This window comes from Microtus oregoni, unplaced genomic scaffold (genome assembly GCF_018167655.1).
Source record: "Microtus oregoni isolate MIOR12 unplaced genomic scaffold, Mior012 000056F_ref0000123, whole genome shotgun sequence".
Lineage (NCBI taxonomy): Eukaryota > Metazoa > Chordata > Mammalia > Rodentia > Cricetidae > Microtus > Microtus oregoni.
This window is the reverse complement of record NW_024543832.1, coordinates 1245259-1267672: the sequence shown is the minus strand read 5'-3', so window position 1 is coordinate 1267672 and position 22414 is coordinate 1245259. Positions and strand designations below refer to the sequence as shown.

General features: G+C 38.9%; 2 gene segments (V, D, J or C); both read left to right on the top strand.

Moving 5' to 3' along the window:
* Nucleotides 1-12652: 12652 nt before the first annotated feature.
* On the top strand, nt 12653-13492 carry LOC121438481. The segment is given in 3 exon segments: nt 12653-12728; nt 12828-13318; nt 13460-13492. Coding segments are annotated over 3 exon segments (570 nt in total).
* Nucleotides 13493-17693: 4201 nt separating this feature from the next.
* LOC121438480 lies at nt 17694-18170 on the top strand. The segment is given in 2 exon segments: nt 17694-17737; nt 17837-18170. Coding segments are annotated over 2 exon segments (378 nt in total).
* The last annotated feature ends 4244 nt before the right edge of the window (nt 18171-22414 follow it).

Here is a 22414-nt window from a genome sequence, read left to right as displayed (position 1 = left end):
TCCATGGTTGTTCAGCCTGCTTTCTTAAACAAACCAGGAACACCTTTTCATGGATGGCATCTTCAACATCATCATGAGGTCCTTCCACATCAGTCATTAAGCAAGATAATGGCTCCCAAAGTCTTGCATTCAGACCAAAATGATGGAGGCATATTTTCCAGCTGTGGTTCTTTGTTTCCTGATAAATTATAATTTTATCACTACAATTTAATAGTTCCTGGTCTATATTTTTTCTCTGTGTGAAGCTTAAACTGCATATTAGGGGACTTTTTAGCACACTCTACAAGTTACTACTACTGAGCTCGGGCTGTACATTGAAGCTACAAAGACTTCCCTTCTGCATAAAATTGTAATAATTAATCTCGGTTTTCAACTTGAAAGGATTTGAAATTAACTAAAATGTTGTCTACTAGGAATTCCCGTGAGGAACTTTTTCCTTCTTTCTTATACTTTTTTGTAAACTCCACACAAAGAATATTATTTATAACATGTCTATCCCTCCCTCTCCCATCTCCAATGCCAACTTCACCACAATCCTTCTATCATTTCTTGTGTCTCTTTGATCATATTATTGAAAAAAGTCCTACTTAAATGAGTGTGGGCAGCACTGTTAGATTTCAGACTAGATAAAAGCACATGAAAGAAATGAATCTAACTTTTTGTCTTTTTATTTTCACTCCAGACAAGTTCATTTATCCTTAACTGCAGCATTTATGCACAGATATTAGAACCAATGTCTTCAGGCTTCGAACATACAATGAAAAACAGTAGTTCTTGAGGAATCCTGCAGGATTTTGTAGTGAGATTTGATCTGCTCAGGTAGTCTGAACAATTACCAGATTCCCATCTTCTCCAGTGTGAGACTCTACTTTTGTACTACTAAGACCATATTCTTTATGAAATTTCATTAATCTCTTTTTATATATCCTTTCCACTACTTTAGAAAAACCTGAATACATTAGAAAGCCCTGTGATCATGACCTACCATTTTGTCATCTCATCAATCAAATGACAGTCATCCTTCTCTTCATTTCTTTCTGTGTGTTTATGTTATTTTACTGCACATACAGGTAAATCCTTAAGTCAGTTCCTATTCTGGATCATGAAATTTCTGCTCAATGTAGAGTCCATAAGATAACGAAAAATCAGAATTTCTTGCTTTCTGTAAGGTTATATTATTTTTTACATACATATGTACACACATACAAACACACACTTGCATCAATATTATTACACCATTCTTTCTACGATCAATATGAATGTCATTCTTGTGTGTTGCCTCTAGTAAATATTTCTACTATGAGTAAGAGATTGTGGACATCTGAGACACTATTCAACACTCATTCATCTTCTAGTTCATGATTAAGGATGGTAGAAACCAACTGCTTTAAATTCCTGTTATACTGACTCTCTGTCACCATGAACTGTGCTGTTGAAGTTTGACACAAAATAAATCTGTTCCCCTTCTCATTGATTTTCTCAGGAAATTTTAAACCACAAAAGGAAACAAGGAAAGGTGTCATTTGAGACTCTTAGGAGGGAGTGTTGCCTGTTTGCCCTTAACAACAGCATTATCTACAAAGAAAACAAGGTTTAAATTCAGCTTTGCACTTCTGTTCTATGGTGGTTTACATTATCAAGAATCAGAACAAAGACCTTCATCTCCTACAAACTTTCTATACTGATCCTCAACTCAAGGCACTCAAGTCCCCAGGTATAAGCATGTCCTCCTCTTCATTACATTTCATCATCTCTGTTCTGTCATTTTTATTACCTCAGTTAACATAAACCTCTAGCCTGGTGGCATGCTATTGGTTTTTATGAAGTGTTATTACCTGGTGTAGAAGTTTCTTCTGTTTGCATGTTGTTTTCATTGGTTAATGAATAAAGAAACTGCCTTGGCCTAGTTGACAGTGTGGAACTTAGGTAGGTGGAGAAAACAGAACTGAATGCTGGGAGGAAGAAGGGCAGATTCAGAGAAGCCATGGATCCTCTGCAAGAGATGTACGCCAGTGAGAATCTCAGAAAATGAGAGATCCTTTGGATTACCTCCAGGCAAATATGGTTTCTTGAATGAAGGCCTCTTGAAAGGCTACCATCAACACCCTCAAAAATTTACTTCTTTCAACTGTTGACTGAGATAAACCTAGCACACAGGATACACCATGAAAGACCTTATTAAGAGTGCCCGCAATTAGCATGAAGCAGTATGGATAAATCTCTGCCCATATTTCCAAATATCATTTATATGTTCATTTACATTTAAAGGGGGATATGATATAGACATAAATAATTTGCATTGGTATGGATCTTGATTTATTGATACAATTTTAAGGTCAATTTTGTTATCTGTATATTTCTGCTCTTGATTAAGATATCGTGATTGTATAGTTCAATTAAAAATGTAATGTATATAAAAAATAGGTTAATAGATAATCTATAATAGTCATTTGTAGGCATGTTAGTTAGATTTTCTAGATGTATAGAGATACATTTCAGTTAGGTAAGTATTCTTCAAATCTTTCATAGACCTTCAAAATATGGCATTTAAGTGTTTTAATAACTTAAGACTTTTCTTGACAATGAGTCACATCTGTTCCTAGAACACCAAGCTACTTCAAGAGGAAGATAGACATCAAAGTGCTCCTTATAGAGTTGATTAGTCATTTGGGCAAGAAACTGCTCTTGCCTGAACTGCTAGACTGAACATGCAGTACCCACAGAAAAATGATTGCTGAACTTGTCTAAAGGTGAATTGATCTTTTTGGGTTTCTGCTTCATGAAAGAGTCTGCAAGACATTTTGAAAGATACAGAAGAAAGTGACTGAACTGTCTTTAAAATCTCCTGCTTCTTGAAAAAGTCTGCTGGATATTATGGCCTGTAAGCTGAAGAGAATGCCCCAATGGTATAGAAGAACTTTGAGTGACTGTCCAGGCAGCAAGATGTCTCTGTCAACTCTAGAGTTTTGGAAGTTGTTTATAATGCACTTCCAGTTTATATAGGTAATATTATATCCTTCTGAAGTCTTTGATGGAGTTAAAGAATTTATAGCTTTCCTTAGTTATGATAAAACAAAAAGTAGATATAAATATTGTAGCTATAATTCTTGCTTGATAACTATTTTGTTATACGTAATTTTTCTATGTTAAAGTTAAAGCCTTCCTTTTTGTTTAAATAGAAAAGGGTAAATGCTGTAGGAGTTCCTTCTGTTTGCGTGTTGCTTTCATTGGTTAATGAATAAAGAATCTGCCTTGGCCTAGTTGATAGGATAGAACTTAGGTAGGTGGAAAAAACAGAACTGAATGCTGGGAAGAAGAAGGGCAGAGTCAGAGAAGCCATGGTTCCTCTGCAGGAGATGTACTCTGATTAGAATCTCCAAGGATGAGACCTGTGGATTGCCTACACCCAATGTGGTTTCTTGGACCATGGTGTCATGAAAAGTTGCCATCAACACCCTCAAAAAATTCCTTCACCCAACTACTGACTGAGAAAAACCTAGTATACAGGATATACCATGAAACACCTGATTAACAGAGCCCCCAATTAGCATGAAGCAGTATGGATAAATCTACACCCATATTCCCAAATATCATTTATAAATGTTCTTTTACAATTACGCATGAACCTTTTGACATATCAACAACACAATAATTAAGCTTAGACACATGATTTTGTTATGTGCTACAAGCTGAAGAGGAAGACAGTGAAGGATAGATAAAATATATTTAGATAGATAGACAGTGAGACTGGAATCAAGAGGTACAAAGACTAGTCCCTAGGTTGATGACTACAATGTAAAAGGGAACAGTCTGACCCTAGTGAGATGGACCCAAATAACTTCCTTGGGTCTCCTCTCAAACATCTGAAAAGTACTAAATGTTAGTGAGCTGCTTCCTCACAAAGTGAATTTTTAGATGACTAATGAGGATAAAGTGTCTCCACTAATACCAAAAAGAATTTTGAGTCATTTCTTAAACAGTATTTTTGATTCCCAAGGCTCTAATGCATCTTAAATCCTCTGCTGGTAGTTACACAGTTGTAAATATGCATTTAGTACATGGCACACTATTTTCCCTGCACTACATGAATGAAGACTCATTATAAATATTCCCTTGTTTTTCTTCTAAATGGTTCCCTGGTTCAGACTTGGAAATCCAGACTAGGAAAAGATATTGTTTCTGAGTATACATTTATTTTTATCAAAGAAGCATGTGACAAAAACCAGTCATTTGGATGAAAAAATACAAGCCCTGTGCTTTCTTTTATTCTGTCAGAAATCTTCCCCAATTCAAAGCAGCCCTCAGGCTTAGGCTGAAGTTCCAAGCCTAGATTCTCCAGCAGAGAATTGTTGGCCTGGTCCGGTTCCACTACCTGGATACTTATCCTAGCTGTAATTATTTCCAGGTTTCAGAAGAGGCACCTAGACATACGTGTGTGTGTGTGTGTGTGTGTGTGTGTGTGTGTGTGTGTGTGTGTGATTGTAGATACATTCATTTTAACAGAAATCAGTAATCGTGACAATCATTGTAAGTTCGGTAAGGAAACTCAGGAATTTTAAATAATCTCTAATTCATCAACCTTATTTTTCATATGCAATAGACAGACCACAAATTCCCTGAATTAATGTGATTTTCCAAAATTATATTAGAAAATGTATTATCTACAGTTTTCTATTTCTAAACACATAGGATTCCATAAAATGGTACAGTCATTATCATTTTTCAAAATTCAATTTTTAAACATTTGCTTCTTGATAAAAATTTCCTTCCTCTTGGAGTCCAATGTAATGATTTCTCTGTAGGTGTAGTGTGTGCCCTCAGACCACAAAAGTCTCAGCCATTTGTGTGCACATTCAAGCTGAAGTCAGCTGCTTTCCTGTATTCATCTCTCACTAATACTTCCCATAAACATCTGAGTTCTATGATTTTCACAGTGTGTGCTTTTGTTAGTGCTTTTGCTGTCTACAAAGTCTTCCAAAATTACAGCTCTGGAATTCTCTCTTGCTGTTGACTGGAAGGACCTGGTGTCACATTGTGTGAGCTAGAGAATTGTTATTCAGAGAAACAGTATAGGCAATGGTCTCCCTGTTATTGGATCATGAACTTGAATCTAACACTATGTCCACAAGATTATCCATATGTGCATACTGACATAAGTAAATTATGGGTTAAGCAGTAAGAAAAGACTCCTCCTCTGAAATAGAAAGTAAGTACCAATAGAACATGGATTCATTTGAACTTCTTTGCTCTCTGTATATCCCATGATTATATTTAATAAGAATAATTGAAAGACCCCCCAAGACAGAAGTCTCAATTTTCTCCTCAAGAGTAACTCATTTTTTTAACATTTGCCTGAGGTGAATCCATAAGATAACACTTAGATCAGGAAAAGAGAAGACAATTAATGTTCTCTTGGGTGAACATTTTACTGCCTTCCACCCTCAGATCCTAGGATCTTTCATTTTGGCCAAGGCATGTGGGCAGAAAAGGATGCATATAATCAACATTTACAATCACCAAAGTAATCTAAATTAAATCCTAAATGATGAATTTCTTCTTAACCAATTGAAGGACTGTCATTGACTAGGAAAAGAATGAGAACAAGAAATATGGGCATGGGAGAAAGGGTTCAATCTTCTCTATCAATGTGAAAATGGTTCAACAATGAAATTGTCAAATAATGTGTTGGATACTCAGGGAATTAAAATAAAGATTATGTTAATCAGCAGTCTCATGTCTGGGTGAGTAAACAAAAGAAATGACATTTTCATTTAAAATAAAGTTTTTTATTACACTACATTTCCGGATACCACAGTCAAACTGTCTCCACTGCTGGATTCACTGTCTAAAGGACTGAGGTGTGAAGTCTCATGAAGAAACCTTCATTAAATGCTGCTTCTAGCTCTCACATCCCTATGGTCCTTCTCTGATATGTCATCAATGTGGAGCTGGTCCATGAATGAAAGTGGGCATCATAGATATGATGAGGAACTTCCTTCAACCAATAACCTTAGAGAGCCTGGACCTAGTTAGGTACCAAAAACCTTGAGTACCAAAAAATGTGGACCCTCCCATGCATTCTCACTCTTGCTTTCCCTTCTCACCACACCTGGATTTTGAATTCCATTACTGTTCCCCATTGTGATCTTTGAGTTCTCCTTTAATTAAAGAACCCATTATTACACCTTATTTAAAGGAAGTGTGGGATTATTTGATCTTGCGCATTTCATTTCTTATGGCATGTTTCCCTTCTTCTGGCACCCATGAGGGAATATTTATTGGAACCCCCACCACACTCCTGGTTTGCCAGCCAAAGCACATTTCGTGCCTGCAGCCCACCTGTCACTGCCTAGTAACTTGGTATCCCCTGCTGCAGCATGCCATTTTTTTTCACACTGTGATATTTATGGTGTCACATTGGCCAGATGCACAGATTGGGGCTCATGGCTGATAAAAAATTTGGGGTATCTACCTTATTCTTGCCACCAAAATTGCTCTTTGTCTATGTAATCACTTTAATTGTCCTTAGTAGCTGCTCTTATTCTGTTAAACAAAGCATATTTGATTTGGGGAATTAATACCTTTTTAATATTTTTCCTTAAGAAAGGGGTTTGATAACAGATTCAAGAATGAGGTACTTTTAGATATGAAACACTCTTTACAGAGTAATAATGAACAGCTATCTAAAAAACTTAATACCCTTGGAAAGGAGAACATTAATTTGAAAGACAAAATTCAAACCATGTCACAAGGTGCTGATAAATTATCTGAAAGAATTCATAGTGTTGAATTTAACAATCAAAACTTGTTAATGTTCTCCCTCCTTCTGCTCCTCCTTGGGACCTTGGTAGCTCAGTCCAGTGCTCCTGTGTGGGTCACTGTCTCGATCTCTATCCATCACCAGATGAAGATTCTATGATGATATGCAAGATATTCGTCAGTATTGCTCTAGGATAGGGTCATTTCAGGTTCCCAATCCTCAGCTGCCCAAGGAACTAACTGGGAACCTCATCTTGGGCACTAGGGAGCCCCTCTAGGGTCAAGTCGCTTGCCCACCCTAAAGTGGCTCCCTTAACTAAGAATTGTGGTTCCGTGCTCCCCTATCCACCTTTCCTTTATCCCAATTCTCCCGTTTCCCAGGTCCCCCCTCCTTCCCTTCTACCTTTTCTCTCCCCATCTCCCCTTACCCCCATCCCACCCCCCGCCAAGATCCCATTTTCTCCCCGGAAATTTGGTCTACTTCCCTTAGCAAAGAGGACAACTATATGTTTTTCCTTCGGTTCACCTTCTTCCTTAGCTTCTTTAGGTTCACCTATTGTAGACTCCGTGGTCCTTATTTATGGCTAGAAACCAATTATGAGTGAGTACATCCCATATTCATCTTTTTGGGTCTGGGACACCTCACTCAGGATAGTGTTTTCTATTTCCATCCATTTGCATGCAAAATTCGAGAAGTCATTGTTTTTTACCGCAGCGTTCGGGACCACGAGGCGTGCATCCACCCACTGAGACAGAGGAGCTGATCTACGGGGAGCTCAACAAGGCCAGCTGGACTGTGACCGAAAAAGCATGGGATAAAACCGGACTCTCTGAACATGGCGAACAATGAGGGCTGATGAGACACCAAGGACAATGGCAGGGGGTTTTGATCCTACTTAATGTGCTGGCTTTGTGGGAGCCTAGCCAGTTTGGATGTTCACCTTCCTAGATATGGACGGAGAGGACCTAGGACTTAACACAGGGCAGGGAACCTGGACTGCTCTGCGGACTGGAGAGGGAGGGGGAGAGGAGTGGGGGGAGGGGGAGAAGGGTGGGAGGAGGGGGAGAAGGGTGGGAGGAGGGAGAGAAGGGTGGGAGGAGGGGAAGGGAAATGGGAGGCTGGGAGGAGGTGGAAACTTGTTTTTTGTTTATGTTTTGTTTTCTTCTTTTCGCAATAAAAAAAAAGAGAAAAAAAAAACTTGTTAAAAAGTTGTGATGGGTTAATGGATTGGGAATCTCTCCAGGAAGGCAATATGCATGCCATTTATATGTACAATGATGATACATTATCTTTAACAGAAAAATTTCATACTTTTGAATCATAAGTGCAGAATAAAGACCAGAAGGTAAATGTATGAATGAGGGCACTAGAACCTTACACAGGACTGGTGATTCAGACTTTACAAAATGCAGTGGTAAAAAGATTTGAAACAATTGAGGAAATTATCAGGATTGAAGAGAAGGGCTAGAAGATAAAAATAGGACTTTGCCTCATCAATACATGTCAGAGTCCAGGATAAATCATCTGGTACTAAATACCCTAGAGTATTCAAAGAATATAAGTAGCAACACATAGGCATGAGCAATCTAAAGGAAATTAACTAAGAAATAGTATCTTATGGCTTGTAGCCATCATTTGTTAAGGAAATGGTGAAAATGTGGGCTTCAAGCCATCAGGCATCTCCACATGATTGGCTTCAATTAGTTTCAGTGGTCCTCAAAGACAGACTGTAGCTGCTATGGAAGTGTCACTGGAAAGAAGGGGCAAAACTTAGAACAAAAGGGAAAAGCAAAAGGATATGAGGCTTCCCAAGATTCAAACTCTTGGTGAGGGCTATAACTCAAACCCACAGGACTGGGCTCTGTATGATAAACACTCCTTGTACAAATGCCACACAGCAGTTTTAAATGCTTGGGATAGGATTCAGGAACTATAAAAAAAATGAATCATATACCATTAAACAGAGACAGACAAAACCCTTTAGTGACTTTTTACAAAGATCAATTCAGACTGTAGAAATAGGAGTAACAGACCCAGAAGCTAGATTAGTACTTATTCTATCTCTGGCTTTTGAAAAATATCAACTTAGAATGCAAAAGGATACTTGGAGCTTTAAAGGTCAGATCTGCACCAATGGATGAATATATTTTGCATACAATGAATGCTGAGAATGAAATCTGGCAGATGGATGTGTTTCACTTCACAGAAATTGGAAAATTAAATATGTGCATCACCCCATTGACACTTATTCATGTTTTCAAAGGGCAACTGCCTTAACTTGGAAAAGACTGATACATTAATCACACATTTATTAGAGGTTATGGTCCACGTAGACATATCTGCACAAATAAAGACTGATAATAATCTAGCATATATCTCTAAGAAAATGAAACATTTTCTTGCTTATTATAATATAAAACATATTACCAGTAGCTCACATCAAACTCTAAAGGAGAAGTTAAATAAACAGAAAGGAATGGAAAATATCCCCAGAAATAGATTGCATAAAGCTTTATTAACCTTGAACTTTCTTAATGCTAATGAAAAAGGAACAATGGCAGTAGAGGTACACTGGATAGAAGAAAAAAATTCTGAATTTTGTATGTCAAGGATATGTTGAACTCAGAATGGAAACCAGGAGATGTGCTATTTTGGGGAGGGGGTTTCACTCTTGTTTGCACATGATGTGAAAAAATATGGATACCATCAAAATTAATAAAGATTTTATTTGAAAAGGAAAAACCTCTCGAGAAGGAGAAATGACATCTCATTTTTAGAGATGACAATCATACAACTCTTAAGAAAACATCATAAAGCTTGGAGTTATTTCTTACCTTTGTGGGAAAATATTCATCTTCAAAGAGTCAAGAGACCCTGGACAGCTAATGCCTAAAGAGGAAAAAATAAGTATCCAGAAAGGATCACCAAGCAAAGAGAATTATAACTCATAAAGACAGGTCATCAGCATGGTCAGATTTCATTCTCTGTATATATATTCTCCTGGGTAGTGTATATATATAGACTCTTGTTTATTCCTTAATATTGTTTATGTTGATTGTAATTCTAATTTTTATACTTCATATCTTTTCTTTTTTTTAGATATAGGGTTTCTCTCTAGCTTTGGTGCCTGTCTTGGAACTAGATAGACCTGCCTCTGCATCCCAAGTGCTGGGATTAAAGGCGTGTACCACTACTGCCTGGCTTTATCTGTTCTTTTTGCACATAGCTTTGCATTGGTTTTGGAACTCTTTTATTTAGTCAAAAGAGTGGGTGATAAGCAACCTTCTTCAGGAAATGGCCTTTGTGAGGCTCGACCATGTTTGGCATGGCCTTGGGAACCTAAAAGATATAGTTACCCCCCTCATTCTCTTGCTATTCCTATTCACCACAGCTGGATGTTAAATTCAGTTCTTGTTCAATATTTTGATCTGTGAGATTCCCTTTAATTAAAGGCATAATCCCCTTATTATGCAGTACTTGGAGCTAGTGTGGCATTATTCATATTGTGAATCTCCCTTCATCTGGCAGGTTCTGCTTCAAAGTTACATTAGTCAGATTTTTCAAAGAAAATTTATTGAGATATTGTGAGCATACAATAATCTCTGCAAGCAAGCAGGCCTTGAAAATTTTCCAGGTAAGTAAACACCCATGAAACCACTACACTGTAAGATAATAAAGTATTTATTGCTTCTCTGAAGTTTATATCAACATCCCCCATATGATTATATTAACCATTTTGAGGAATAGATACTCACAATATTTATGCTTTCTGGGTGAGTTTCCCTAAAGATGAGAGTCCCTAAAGTTATGTCTTTACTGTACAGGGACTTCTCAGTTGCACAGCCTGGCTAGAAAATCCAAGGAGTAAATTTATTCCCCTTCTTGACCTCTGATCTCTTCTCAAAATGCAGCTATCACCCCTTCTATTACCCTGGACATGTTCTACTGATTCACCCACACTCAAATTGCATAGTGCCTTGGTTTCCACCTGACAGATGACCCATATATGCCTAAGAGAACCCCTGTATTTACCTTGCGAATCCTTACAATCCCTGGGCACCTCCACAAACACCATCAACCACCTCAGGTCTGTAGCTCCTCTCCTAGACCCCATATGTCAGCATCTTAGCTGGTGCCATGCTGGATTGATTATCAACGTACTTCAGTGTGGTTCGAAACAAAATGTGGATAAACCTTCATCACCATTTCTATTTCTAAAGTTTGCCTTGACTGCCCATTTCTTTCATATTTAGTAATATCTTCCTTAAGCATTTTCTTTGTGGATTTGTTTTTAAAACAATTCATCTATTCAATGGGTACTAGTCTTTCTTCATTTTGAGGAATTGCATACCTAAAATATATACAATTAAATATAATCACATTTGCACCCTATTTCCCTTTCAGCTACCCCTAATCATCCCCAAAATAAGTGTTGCACAACTTATTGACCTCTGTAAGCCGAGTTGATGCTGTCCATGTGTGCATGCATTTGTAGCCTGGCACTGTAGTATAAGAAACCTACTAATAATCACATTCTCAAAAAGAAAGTGCCTCAGTTTTCAGGAAAGATTTATATCCAACAGATCATCAGTGAGAGGGAAGGCCTGGAAATAATCTACACAATGGTTTTGACTGGCTTGGTCTCAGCTATGCTTTCAGAGAGAACAACTGCCATTATAAGTTCGTGATGTGAGAGCCATGTCAAATCCAGAATTCAGCAATTAACAGTGCTCTTCTTTATGCTCAGCCTCTTACTTCTTTCCACTCCCTCTCCTCAATGTTCTCTGAGACTTGGAAGAATGTAACTGGAACTGGAAATTGTTATATCAGAAAATATAACAAATATTGAGCAGGACAAAGACTACCCGTTTCTTTCATATCCAGAACCTAGATTTGTTGTGTTAGGTGTTCTGGCATCTGCTTTATGGAACATGTAAGTAGAAGGGGAACCCTAGGAAAGGAAGACATCTTAAGTGAGAGACAAGGAGAATGGAGCAAAGGGTAATGTTGGTGCTGTTAAAGAAAAAACTGACAGTGATGATGGAAACTTGATGAATAAGATGGAAACCAGACAAATGGTTAAATAACAACAGGTTCATCCTAAAACTTAATCAAAATCTCAATTTGATAATTATATTATTAGGTAAATGAAAACTATTAACACAAAATAAAGACAGTCATGAGTTTTCTGGGGTAATTATGACAGAAGATGACAGTGGAGTGGAGATTTTAAAGCAATCAAAGAGAGAACTTCAGAATGGAAAAAAGTACATTTGATGCTAATGGATATAGGTCTGCTTAGCAAGTGCAAAGCAGCGGAGAGAAAGAGTGACAAGGGATATCTCACTTAAATTCTCCTATAGCTTGAGGACAGTCTTAAAAATAAGTAAAATTCAGAAAATCCCCAAGTGTTCTTGCAACAGAGAGTGAGTTATGCTAACAGCATCTGAATGTTGTGACCTTGTCAAAGAGCCACATCAGGGAGAGTCCATTTCCAGGCCAGAAAGTAGGAAAATCTGAGCTCCTATGTAGAAACACACCTGTGTTTGGCACATTTAATTTTATATGTGTACTAAGGAGACCTGATAGTTTATATCCACATGTTCTGTGCACATGCATGTAAAGGAAGTAACTGAAGTGTTGTGAATATTTCACAAGGAAAATTTGAATCCAAAACTACAATTTTATGTCAATTTCTATAACTATCATCGTAGATTTTGATGCCTTATATCTGTTATGAGCACTGCCTTCCCTCAAGGCTCCAACACCAGAGCAACTAGAGCAGGAAGACATGCAAATGAGGGTTCTCTGTTCCAATGAAAACCAGCACTGCCCTGACCCTGCAGCTCAGACAGAGGAACCCAGAGCTGAATTTCCTGATCCCCCCATTCAGTTATCACTACTGATCAGAGACCATTTACCATGAACTTGGGGCTCAGTTGGCTTTTCCTTGTCACTGTATTAAAAGGTAATTTATGAAGACAATATTCTGTATGCATTTGTGTACATGAGGAAGAAGAAAATTGGATTCTGTGACAGTTTTCTAATCAGGAATCTCTGTTTGCAGGTGTGCAGTGTGAGGTTCTGCTTGTGGAGTCAGGAGGAGGTTTGGTGCAACCTGGAAAGTCACTGAAACTCTCCTGTTTGGCCTCGGGATTCACCTTCAGTAACCACTGGATGAGCTGGGTCCGCCAGGCTCCAGGGAAGTCCCTGGAGTGGGTTGCATCTATTTATAATAGTAATAACATCTACTACAACGACGCTGTGAAGGACCGATTCACCACCTCCAGAGACAATGCCAAGAACACCCTTTACCTGGAAATGGGCAGTTTGAAGTCAGAGGACACAGCCACATATTACTGTGCAAGAGACACAGTGAGTAAAAGCTACTGTGAACTCAGCCACAAACCTCCATGCAAAGTGCTCAGGACCAGCAGGTGGCGCAGACAGCACACAGAGCTCTGGGCCACAGAGGATCCTGATCAGAGAGGCATAAAGGGATGGACTCCTCTGGGTCTGGGCTGCATCTCCATATCACATTCTAAGATTCTCTCTACAGTAATCCTTGAAGTGTTCACAGTTTTAATCAAATATCTATTTTCCATTGTGACATGCTTTTCTGTTTGTTTATTATACTCATCTTGCCGTCTGCTTCTTTTACTCTCTCTTTTACTCTCCCTCTCTTTCTCCTTCTGGCAGAAAAACGGTGCTCAGAATACACTCTGTGGATAAAGAAACTACTTTCAGTGAAATTAAAACACTATATTTTAAAAATCTGTGTTTGACAGTCAGGCACAGTGCCACATACCTTTAATCTGGGCACTAGGAAGACAGAGGCAAAAGTATGTCTTGAAGTTCAAGACCAGCCTGGTCGACAGTGATTCCAAGACAGACGGAGTGGACATGTTGAAAGTTCCATCCCTGGAACTATAAATGGAGATGTTTCTGAGTCTGGCTTTGGTGCTATGTGTCAGTTTGTGAGAGTACATGGATGAGGGGTGTGGTTGTATGTGTGTGATGGGATTTTGGACTGCAACTGTGTTTGTAACTATTCTTTGTAAGTGAGTGTATTGGGATGTTACTTATCTGGGAGTGTGACTATGTGTGTGCCTGTGATTATGTGAATGCGAGTGCATGTGTGTTAGGATTGTGACTATATCTATAAATTTGAATTTTGGTATCTGTGTTTGTGTGTATTCAGTATTAGAACTTATCTGTAAGTGTTACTCTGTTTTGTGTGTGTGTGTGTGTGTGTAAGTGTGTTTTGGAATGAGGAACTGTATGTGCAAATGTGATTCTGTGTGACTGTGGTTGCAGTTGTGCTGTCTATTATCTCTCCCACATCCACTCTCTCATCAGAAGTATTTTATGCCCACGCTCCTCATATGTGAACTTCTGAGTCCTTCACACCATGTCCCAGGAACACCAAGTCCACCCAAATCAAGGTCTCACAGTCAGAAATCTGAAGTTTCAAAAAGCTTCCCAAGACAGTGCTCATCTCTTCTCTGAATCAAGATAACTGCACCATGGTCTATAAATATAAAATCCATCTATGCTGTGTTTTTATTGATTGTCTTCCAGAACTTTAGTACAATTTAGATTCCTCGGGTGCAGAAGGAAACCACGATTAAGTGAAAGGGATTTATTGATATGTTATTCCAGGTCAAAATAATAAGAAAATAATGAATAAAGGAAGGAAGTTTAAAAACAAACAGAGACCCCTGCAAATTCAAGAGGAGCCTCAGGCTTGCAGTGGCCTCAGTAGTAGGAACAAATTAATTGTCATCACCCCAAAATAGTATTTTAGATACATTGACTACAGTACATATCTGCTCCCACGGCCTTCTCACAATCATTCCCGTAAGAGAGTATAACTCATGGCAGTAAGCCAAGAATGTGTGGAGACCTTAAGTAACATGGCAGGGGAGCTGAGTATCCAGGTGGTATTCTCACCTTAAGTTCCTTACGCAGGGATGATGGGGCAAGAAGCAGGTGTGGACCACATATAACAACAATGTGATATAGTAACAAGCTCAGCAAGACAAGAACAAATCACAGTTATGATAACAAGGAAAAAAGCAGGAAATTTGTTTGAGTCACCTATGAGAAATCAAGTTTGAAAACATGAGAGGATATCTGACACTGGCCTTGGGTCTCAAAAATAAGTATCACAACCTACAACAGTAAAGATCCTGGCAATGTATGCAGATTGGTTCAATAGTGCCGTGAATGTTACAGGAATGACTAAATAATTCTTATAGGATTTAAGGCCCACTCCCAAAAACTTGAAATTATATCTGGTTCCAAGAACCAGACCAGGAACCCATGACATGGTACATCATAAGTCCTAGGAGATAATTTAGCACTATTATTCTGTTAAGCGAACATTGTATTAAACAATCCCTTAAGAATTTAAAATTTATACTATATATCATTGCATTTCTTCAGCTAAATCAAAACTCTGATCTATGGGGGTGTTGAAGAATACAGAGACCTAAAACTAGCCCACATTTACAGAATAGGAGGCCCTGAAGTCCTCAGTCTATATGGAACATTTCCACCATTCCTTCACTTTCCAAGATTTGGGATCAATAATAGAAGAGAAGTAAAAAGAGATTTAGGAGGCAGAACTGAGGGATGATGTCAGTGAAACAGTGTTTTCCAGGCATGACAAGGCTGCCACACTCGTGAACTCACAGCAGCTGTGACTACATGCACAAGTCCACACTAGCCAACATTCCAGCATGAGGTGTCTAAATCATGAACTCACAGCATCTGTAATTGCATGCACAGGATCATATGAGCCAACAACCAAGCATGGAATGTCTCAATCATGAAGTCACAGCAGCTGCAAGTACATGCACAAGATCATGCAAGACTGCGGGGCCACTGGCTTGTCACCGGGATTTATCTCTAGTGCATCTACTTTTTTTTTTGTTTTTTTTGTTTTTTTTTTTGGATCCTATCCACTTTGGATGTACACCTTGCTCAGCCTAGATATGGTAATGAGGGACTTGGACCTTCCACAAGGCAATGTGCCTTACCCTCTCTGAGAATTAAATGGGAGTAAGGTAGGAGGGTGTGTGGAGGTAATGGGAGCAGGGAAGGGTGTGGGAACTTGGATTGGTCGTGTTTTTTTTAAATATCTAATAAATTTAAACAAACTAAATAAGTGAAGGACTCCACCAGTTCTTAGTTGGATGGGAAGATGGTCCCAGATGAAGTTGCCTACCAAGTTATTTAATATTTACCAATGTTCCTAAATCATTTGCTTTATGAATTTACTGTTTTGAGCCTCAGTTATATAGTTCATTTTTTTCATTTATTCTTTAGCATCCCTATGTATGATATTATTTCATTCAGTGCTCCTCAAATCTGGCAAGCATGAGGGCCATATCAACCTTGTACTATTTAAGCACAGTAAGTGCTGCCTATATGTGCATGTGTGTGAACCCATGGACTGCAATATTGGAAGCATACCAGTGACCATACCCCTTAAAAAGAGGGACTATATCCCTTGTCATGAAAATACTTTGCCATCTGCTCCTCTTTATGAAGTAGGGCCAAGGAATTATCAGCTCATTCTATAACAGGGTTTTGGCTGGTTTGGCCCTAGCTAGGATTTTGCAGATAACAGATGCCATTATGAGTCCGTGATTGTAATATCCATGATATGTCCAGAAGACAGCATTTCACAGCACCCCTCCCTGTGCTCCACTCCTTACATTCCTCCTCATCTTCTTCATCAGTGTTCTCTGAGCCTTGGAGAAAGTTGAATGACACTGGAAATCTTATATCACACAACATATTGAACATTGGGAAGGACATTTTTTGCCTTATTCAAAATCCATATTGTGTGTTTGAGACTCTGTGTATGTGGTTTTCTGACTTCTGTTTTGTAGGCTCGGCACTAGAATGGAAGTCAAGACAGGAAAAGCCATTTTAAGTGAGGCACAAGAGGGAAGGAAATGACACAGGGTAAGACAGAGGTATTAATTGAAATCTTGGGTGTAATGACAGAAAGGGGATGAGTGAGTAGAAAGCATGAGAATTCAGGAAAATCAAAACAGAGTCTTCTGACAATACCAAACTGATGCCAAAGTTCTGTGTTTTGTTATAAAAATTTATTAGGTGTCCCCATTACACTGATATAAATATGCAGAAACAAAAACTGAGATAAGACAACATGAAGACAGCCATGTGTTGCCCGGGATCAAGTTGGAAAAAAGAAAGGCACAGTGGGAAGTAGAAAGTGACCATAGAAAAAATTTCAGGATGCAAAAGATTACATGCTGCAAATATAAATATATCTCCATAGCAATCACCGATAGGAAGAAAGACAACCACAAGGAAGGTCTCATTTTGAAACTTCCTGGGGTCATCGGACAACATTTTCAAAACTGAGGAAAAATGAAAAAAGTCTCAAGTGTTCCTGTCACAGAGAAATAGTTTCACTTAGAGACAGGTGTCACCCTATCCAAATTCCACCTCAGGAAGAAGTCATGTCCAGCAGAGACAAAGGGATAGACAGAGATAATATCTAGAAACACAGAAATGTGGAGCTTTTCAATTTCACATTGACCCTAAAGAGACATGACAGCGTGGAAACACAACATTTTCTATGCATATGGTGAAAAGGGAACTAAGTACAGTGTGGTGAATCCCTAAGAAGGAAAATGTGTACACGGAATTATGTTAATGCTTCAATTTCTATAACTGTTATCAGTGTGTATGATGACTTATATCTCCTCAGAGTACTGTGTTCTGCCTAGGTCCAAGTACAGAGCCTGCTGTAGCAGGAAGATATGCAAATAAGTCTTCTTTGCGCCCTTAAAAACTAGGCAGGCCCTGACCCTGCAGCTCTGGCTGAGGAGACCAACTCTGGATTCCCAAGTGCCAGTCAGGGTTCAGAGCTGAACACAGGCCACTCACCATGGACTTAGGGCTTATACTGGTTTTCTCTGTCCTTATTTTAAAGGTAATTCATAAAGATGAGATACTGTGTGTTTTGTGGACACGAGAAAGAGAAAAAATGTCTTCTGTGTCAGTTTTCTAACCAGAATTCTTTGTGTTTACAGGTGTCCAGTGTGAAGTGCAGTTGCTGGAGTCTGGGGGAGGCTTAGTGCAACCCGAAAAGTCCCTGACACTCTCATGTGCAGCTTCTGGATTCACCTTTGGTGACTATGCAATGAGCTGGGTCCGGCAGGCTCCTGGGAAGGAGCTGGAGTGGGTCGCATTGATTGGTTATGGTGGTGGTACCATCCGGTATACTGATGCTGTGAAGGGCCGGTTCACAATCTCCAGAGACAATGCCAAGAACACTCTGTACCTGGAAATGAGCAGTCTTAGGTCAGAGGACACAGCCATGTATTATTGTGCAAGAGACACAGTGAGTGAATGCTGCTGTTAGCTCAGGCAAAAACACCCCTGTGGTTAACACAGGACCAGCAGGCGGCGCTGAGAGCACTTGGAAATCTGGGTCACAGAAGAGCCTGCTCAGAGAAGCAATGGAAGACTGGACTTCTCAGTGTCTGCACAGCCCCTTCATATCCCATTTATGGATTTTCTCTACAGGTATAGTGTGTAGTAATCCTTGAGTCCAAATGTTTATTAAATTTTTGTTTCCTGTTGTAATGTGTATGTTTATTTCTTATAGTGTTTCTCCCTGTTAACCCTTTATCTCTCTGTCTATTTCTGTTTCAGTCTCTTTCACTCTTCCTCTTTCTCTCTCACTACTCTGTGTGTGTGTGTGTGTGTGTGTGTGTGTGTGTGTGTGTGTGTGTGTGTTGACATATGAAAAATTTCTCTAAATCTCTGCACCACTTGTAGTGAGACAAATTCTATCGGTTGGCCTGGATCTCAACGAATGGATGGATAGTCTAGTGAGTCCCAGTGATTGTTCAGTCTCCACATTCCCTATACTTTATACCCGGTTGACTGACACACCCATTTCTTTCTTTCTTTCTTTTGTTAGTTATGGAATCTGAGTTCTGTATTGAGAACCAGTTGAAGAGATCTTGTGTGTTAAAAACTTGATTTTCACAACCCCATTATTGTTTCTTTTCAATTTAGGATGTGCTTTTATCTGAACAAAATACATACCATCACACTGAGCTAAATCGATCCTGTCCTTTGACCTGCATGGGTTCCTGAGGAAGCCACAGAAGATTGTAAACCCTAGAAGACACAGGCAGCTCAGAACCACCTGTGAGCCTAGACGACTTTGTGCCATCTCTATGCCTCCATGAGCACTACACTACCCACACAGAAGCTTAACCCCTAATTAAAACAGTGTATTTGTAAAAAAGTTCTCATCCAATTCTGTGATTTAGCCCAATGGTCTAGTTCTTGTGTAGTTTATATGAGACCTTCAATCAAATGGTGATTTTTAATAATTATATTTCTCACATTGAATAATAAATACTGTAGTTACAACCTCACTACTCTCTATTAAAAGTCATAACATGGTTTCTGTCATATAACAGAACAGTTAATTTTTTTTCCAAGAAAAACTCCTTTCTCTCACTTCTCTAAGTTCAGAGTCAGGAGGTTAACAGATAGCTCTAGGAACCCAGAGTGGAGAGGTGATGTTCTCATGAGCACACATTGTTCTGCCCTCCATGCTCTGATTCGGGATGCTTTACCTTGACCTGCGCATATGGGCAGAAGAGGTAGCACAAAGCTAACATGTCTAAGAACCACAGAAATGGATCTTAAAATTAAAAGAATTAGTTGCCTGTAACTAAAGAGTAGAGTCTCTTGCAAACCCTAAAATGGCTCCCTTAATTAAGATATATACTTCCCTGCTCCCATATCCACCCTTCCTCCCTCCCAAACACCCCATTCCCCCAAGCTCTCCCCATCTTTCCCTTCTCACTTTTCTCTCCCCATCTTTCCTTACCCCCACCTCACCCCCACCCCGAAGCTCTCAATATTTGCCTGGCAACCATGTCTACTTCCATTATCCGGGAGAATAACTATATGTTTTTCTTTGGGTTCACCTTCTTATTTAGCTTCTCTAGGATCACGAATTATAGGCTCAATGTCCTTTAGTTATGGCTAGAATCCAGTTATGAGTGAGTACATACCATTTTTATTATTTTGGGTCTGGGTTACCTCACTCAGGATAGTGTTTTCTATTTCCATCCATTTGCATGCAAAATTCAAGATGTCATTGTTTTTTACCGCGGAGTAGTACTCTAATACATATATATTCCACACTTTTTTTGTCCATTCTTCCATTGAGGATCATCTAGGTTGTTTCCAGGTTCTGGCTATTTCAAATAATGCTGCTATGAACATAGTTGAACAAATATTTTGGTAATATGATAGGGTATTTCTTGGGTATATTCCCAGGAGTGGTATTGCTGGATCCTGGGGTAGGTTGATCCCAAATTTCCTAAGAAACTGCCGTGCTGATTTTCAAAGTGGTTGCACAAGTTTACATTCCCACCAGCAATGGATGAGTATTCTCCTTATACCACATTCTCTCCAGCAAATTCTATCATTAGTGTTTTTGATTTTAGCCATTCTGACAGGTGTAATATGGTATCTCAAAGTTGTATTGATTTTCTTTTTCCTGATAGCTAAGGAGCTCGAGCAGGACCTTAAGTGTCTTTTGGCCATTTGAACTTCTTCTGTTTAGAATTCTCTGTTCAGTTCAATGCCCCACTTTTTAATTGGGTTAATTAGGATTTTAAAGTCTAATTTCTTTAATTCTTTATATATTTTGGAGATCAGACCGTTGTCTGTTGTGGTTTTGGTGAATTTTTTAATGTGTTCTTAGATTCAGTTTGCCAGTATTTTATTGAGGATTTTTGCATCCATGTTCATGTGTGAGATTTTTCTGTAATTCTCTTTCTTGGTTGAGTCTTTGTGTGGTTTTGGTATCAGGGTAACTGTAGCTTCATAAAAAGAGTTTGGCAATGACTTCTGTTTCAATTATGTAAAACCCATTAAGGAATATAGGTATCAGCTCTTTCTTAGATGTTCTGGTAAAATTCTGCATTAAAACCATCGGTCCTGGGCTTTTTTTTTGGTTGGGAGATTTTTGATGACAGCTTCTATTTCCTCACAACTTATAGGTCTATTTAGATTGTTCACCTGGTCTTGATTCAATTTTTTATATGTTATTTATCTAAAAACAAGTCCATTTCTTTTACATTTTCCAACTTTGTGGCATATAGGCTTTTGTAGTAAAACCTAATGATTCTCTGAATTTCCTTAGTGTCTGTTGTTATGTCCCCTTTTCATTTGCATGTTCTCCCTCTGCCTTTTGATTAGTTTGGATAGGGGTTGGTCTACCCACTGAGATAGTGTGCCTGATCTAATGGGAGCTCATCAAATCCAGCTGGACCAGGACTGAACGAGTGTATGATCAAAATGGACTCTTTGAATGTGGCTGCCAATGGGGGAAGACTGAGAAGCCATTGATAATGGCACTGGGACCTGTTTCTACTGCATATACTTTTTTTGGGACCATAGTCTATTTGGATGCACACTTTCCTTGGCCTGGATGGAGGGCTGGGGGGCCTTGGACTTCCAGTAGGGCAGGATATCCTGTCCTTTCTTAAGAAGGGAGGGGGAGGTAAGAGGGCAGTGGGGGATTGGGAGGGGAATGGGAGGAGGGGAGGAAGTGTAAATTTTTGAATGGAAAAAAAAACTATGACTTGCCCAAGCATGATGGTTTAGAGTATTAGCCAGGGATTCATTCCTGTAAATTAGGCCATTTTCAGCTTTATTTTTCAAACTGTGTGTAATGATGCCTTCAGCCATATCATCTTTTATGTATTTCTGGTAGGAACCTAAAGGCAATGTCAATTACTTGTTTTGTTTGAGGATCCTTGGGCTTTTCTTTATGAGCAACCTTCCATCCCTGACACAGAGAAAGAAATATTGCCCAGGTTGTGAAGTTTATTGAAAGGTAAGGAATATGAACAGTCCTATCATCAAGTTTCTTCTCTATTAGTGACTGTTAACCAAACTTGAGGAAATTGTATGGGAGACTTGATTTATGATACAAAAGTGATACTTGAAACTTTTACTATATTTCACCTCTCCTGAGCCACATCTTCATCTCCACACATACACAATCAAGAAACAGTTTATCCCATAATTGAATTTTGTAAATATGGAGGACATGACCATATAGTAGCTTGGTTAAAAGAAAAGAGGGCCATCAATGTGAGTGTTGATATAAAACTTCATGACCGGTTCCCAGGACCAGTAATGGGTGATTGGTTTAAACAAAAGGTATTATATTCAATTAACTATTCCTGATGCATGGAGTGAATTCCTTTATTTCCTCCAATGCTTTTCCTGCACATTAGTCCCTGGTTATTCTGTTCCCTATATCATCAATCACAACCTGAACATTGATGTTTATGCTGAAACCATGAGAAGCAGAATCAAAACTGGAATTCGTTAGAGAGGGTTTTGTTTAGACTTGACCCCAAGTCAAACTGTCAAGTAGTGAAGTATGCATGTATGATGGTGTCCCGACCTGTGTGAAACAAATTGGGGTCCCCGGTAACCTGAAAGAGAAAGGAATGGAGGGGAAAAAGACAGAAGTGGGCAGCAAGTCTGTATTTCTGATCAAGCTGCCACCTTTATTTTTCTCTCAGGGGCAGTTATACATCAAACAAGCAGGGGAAG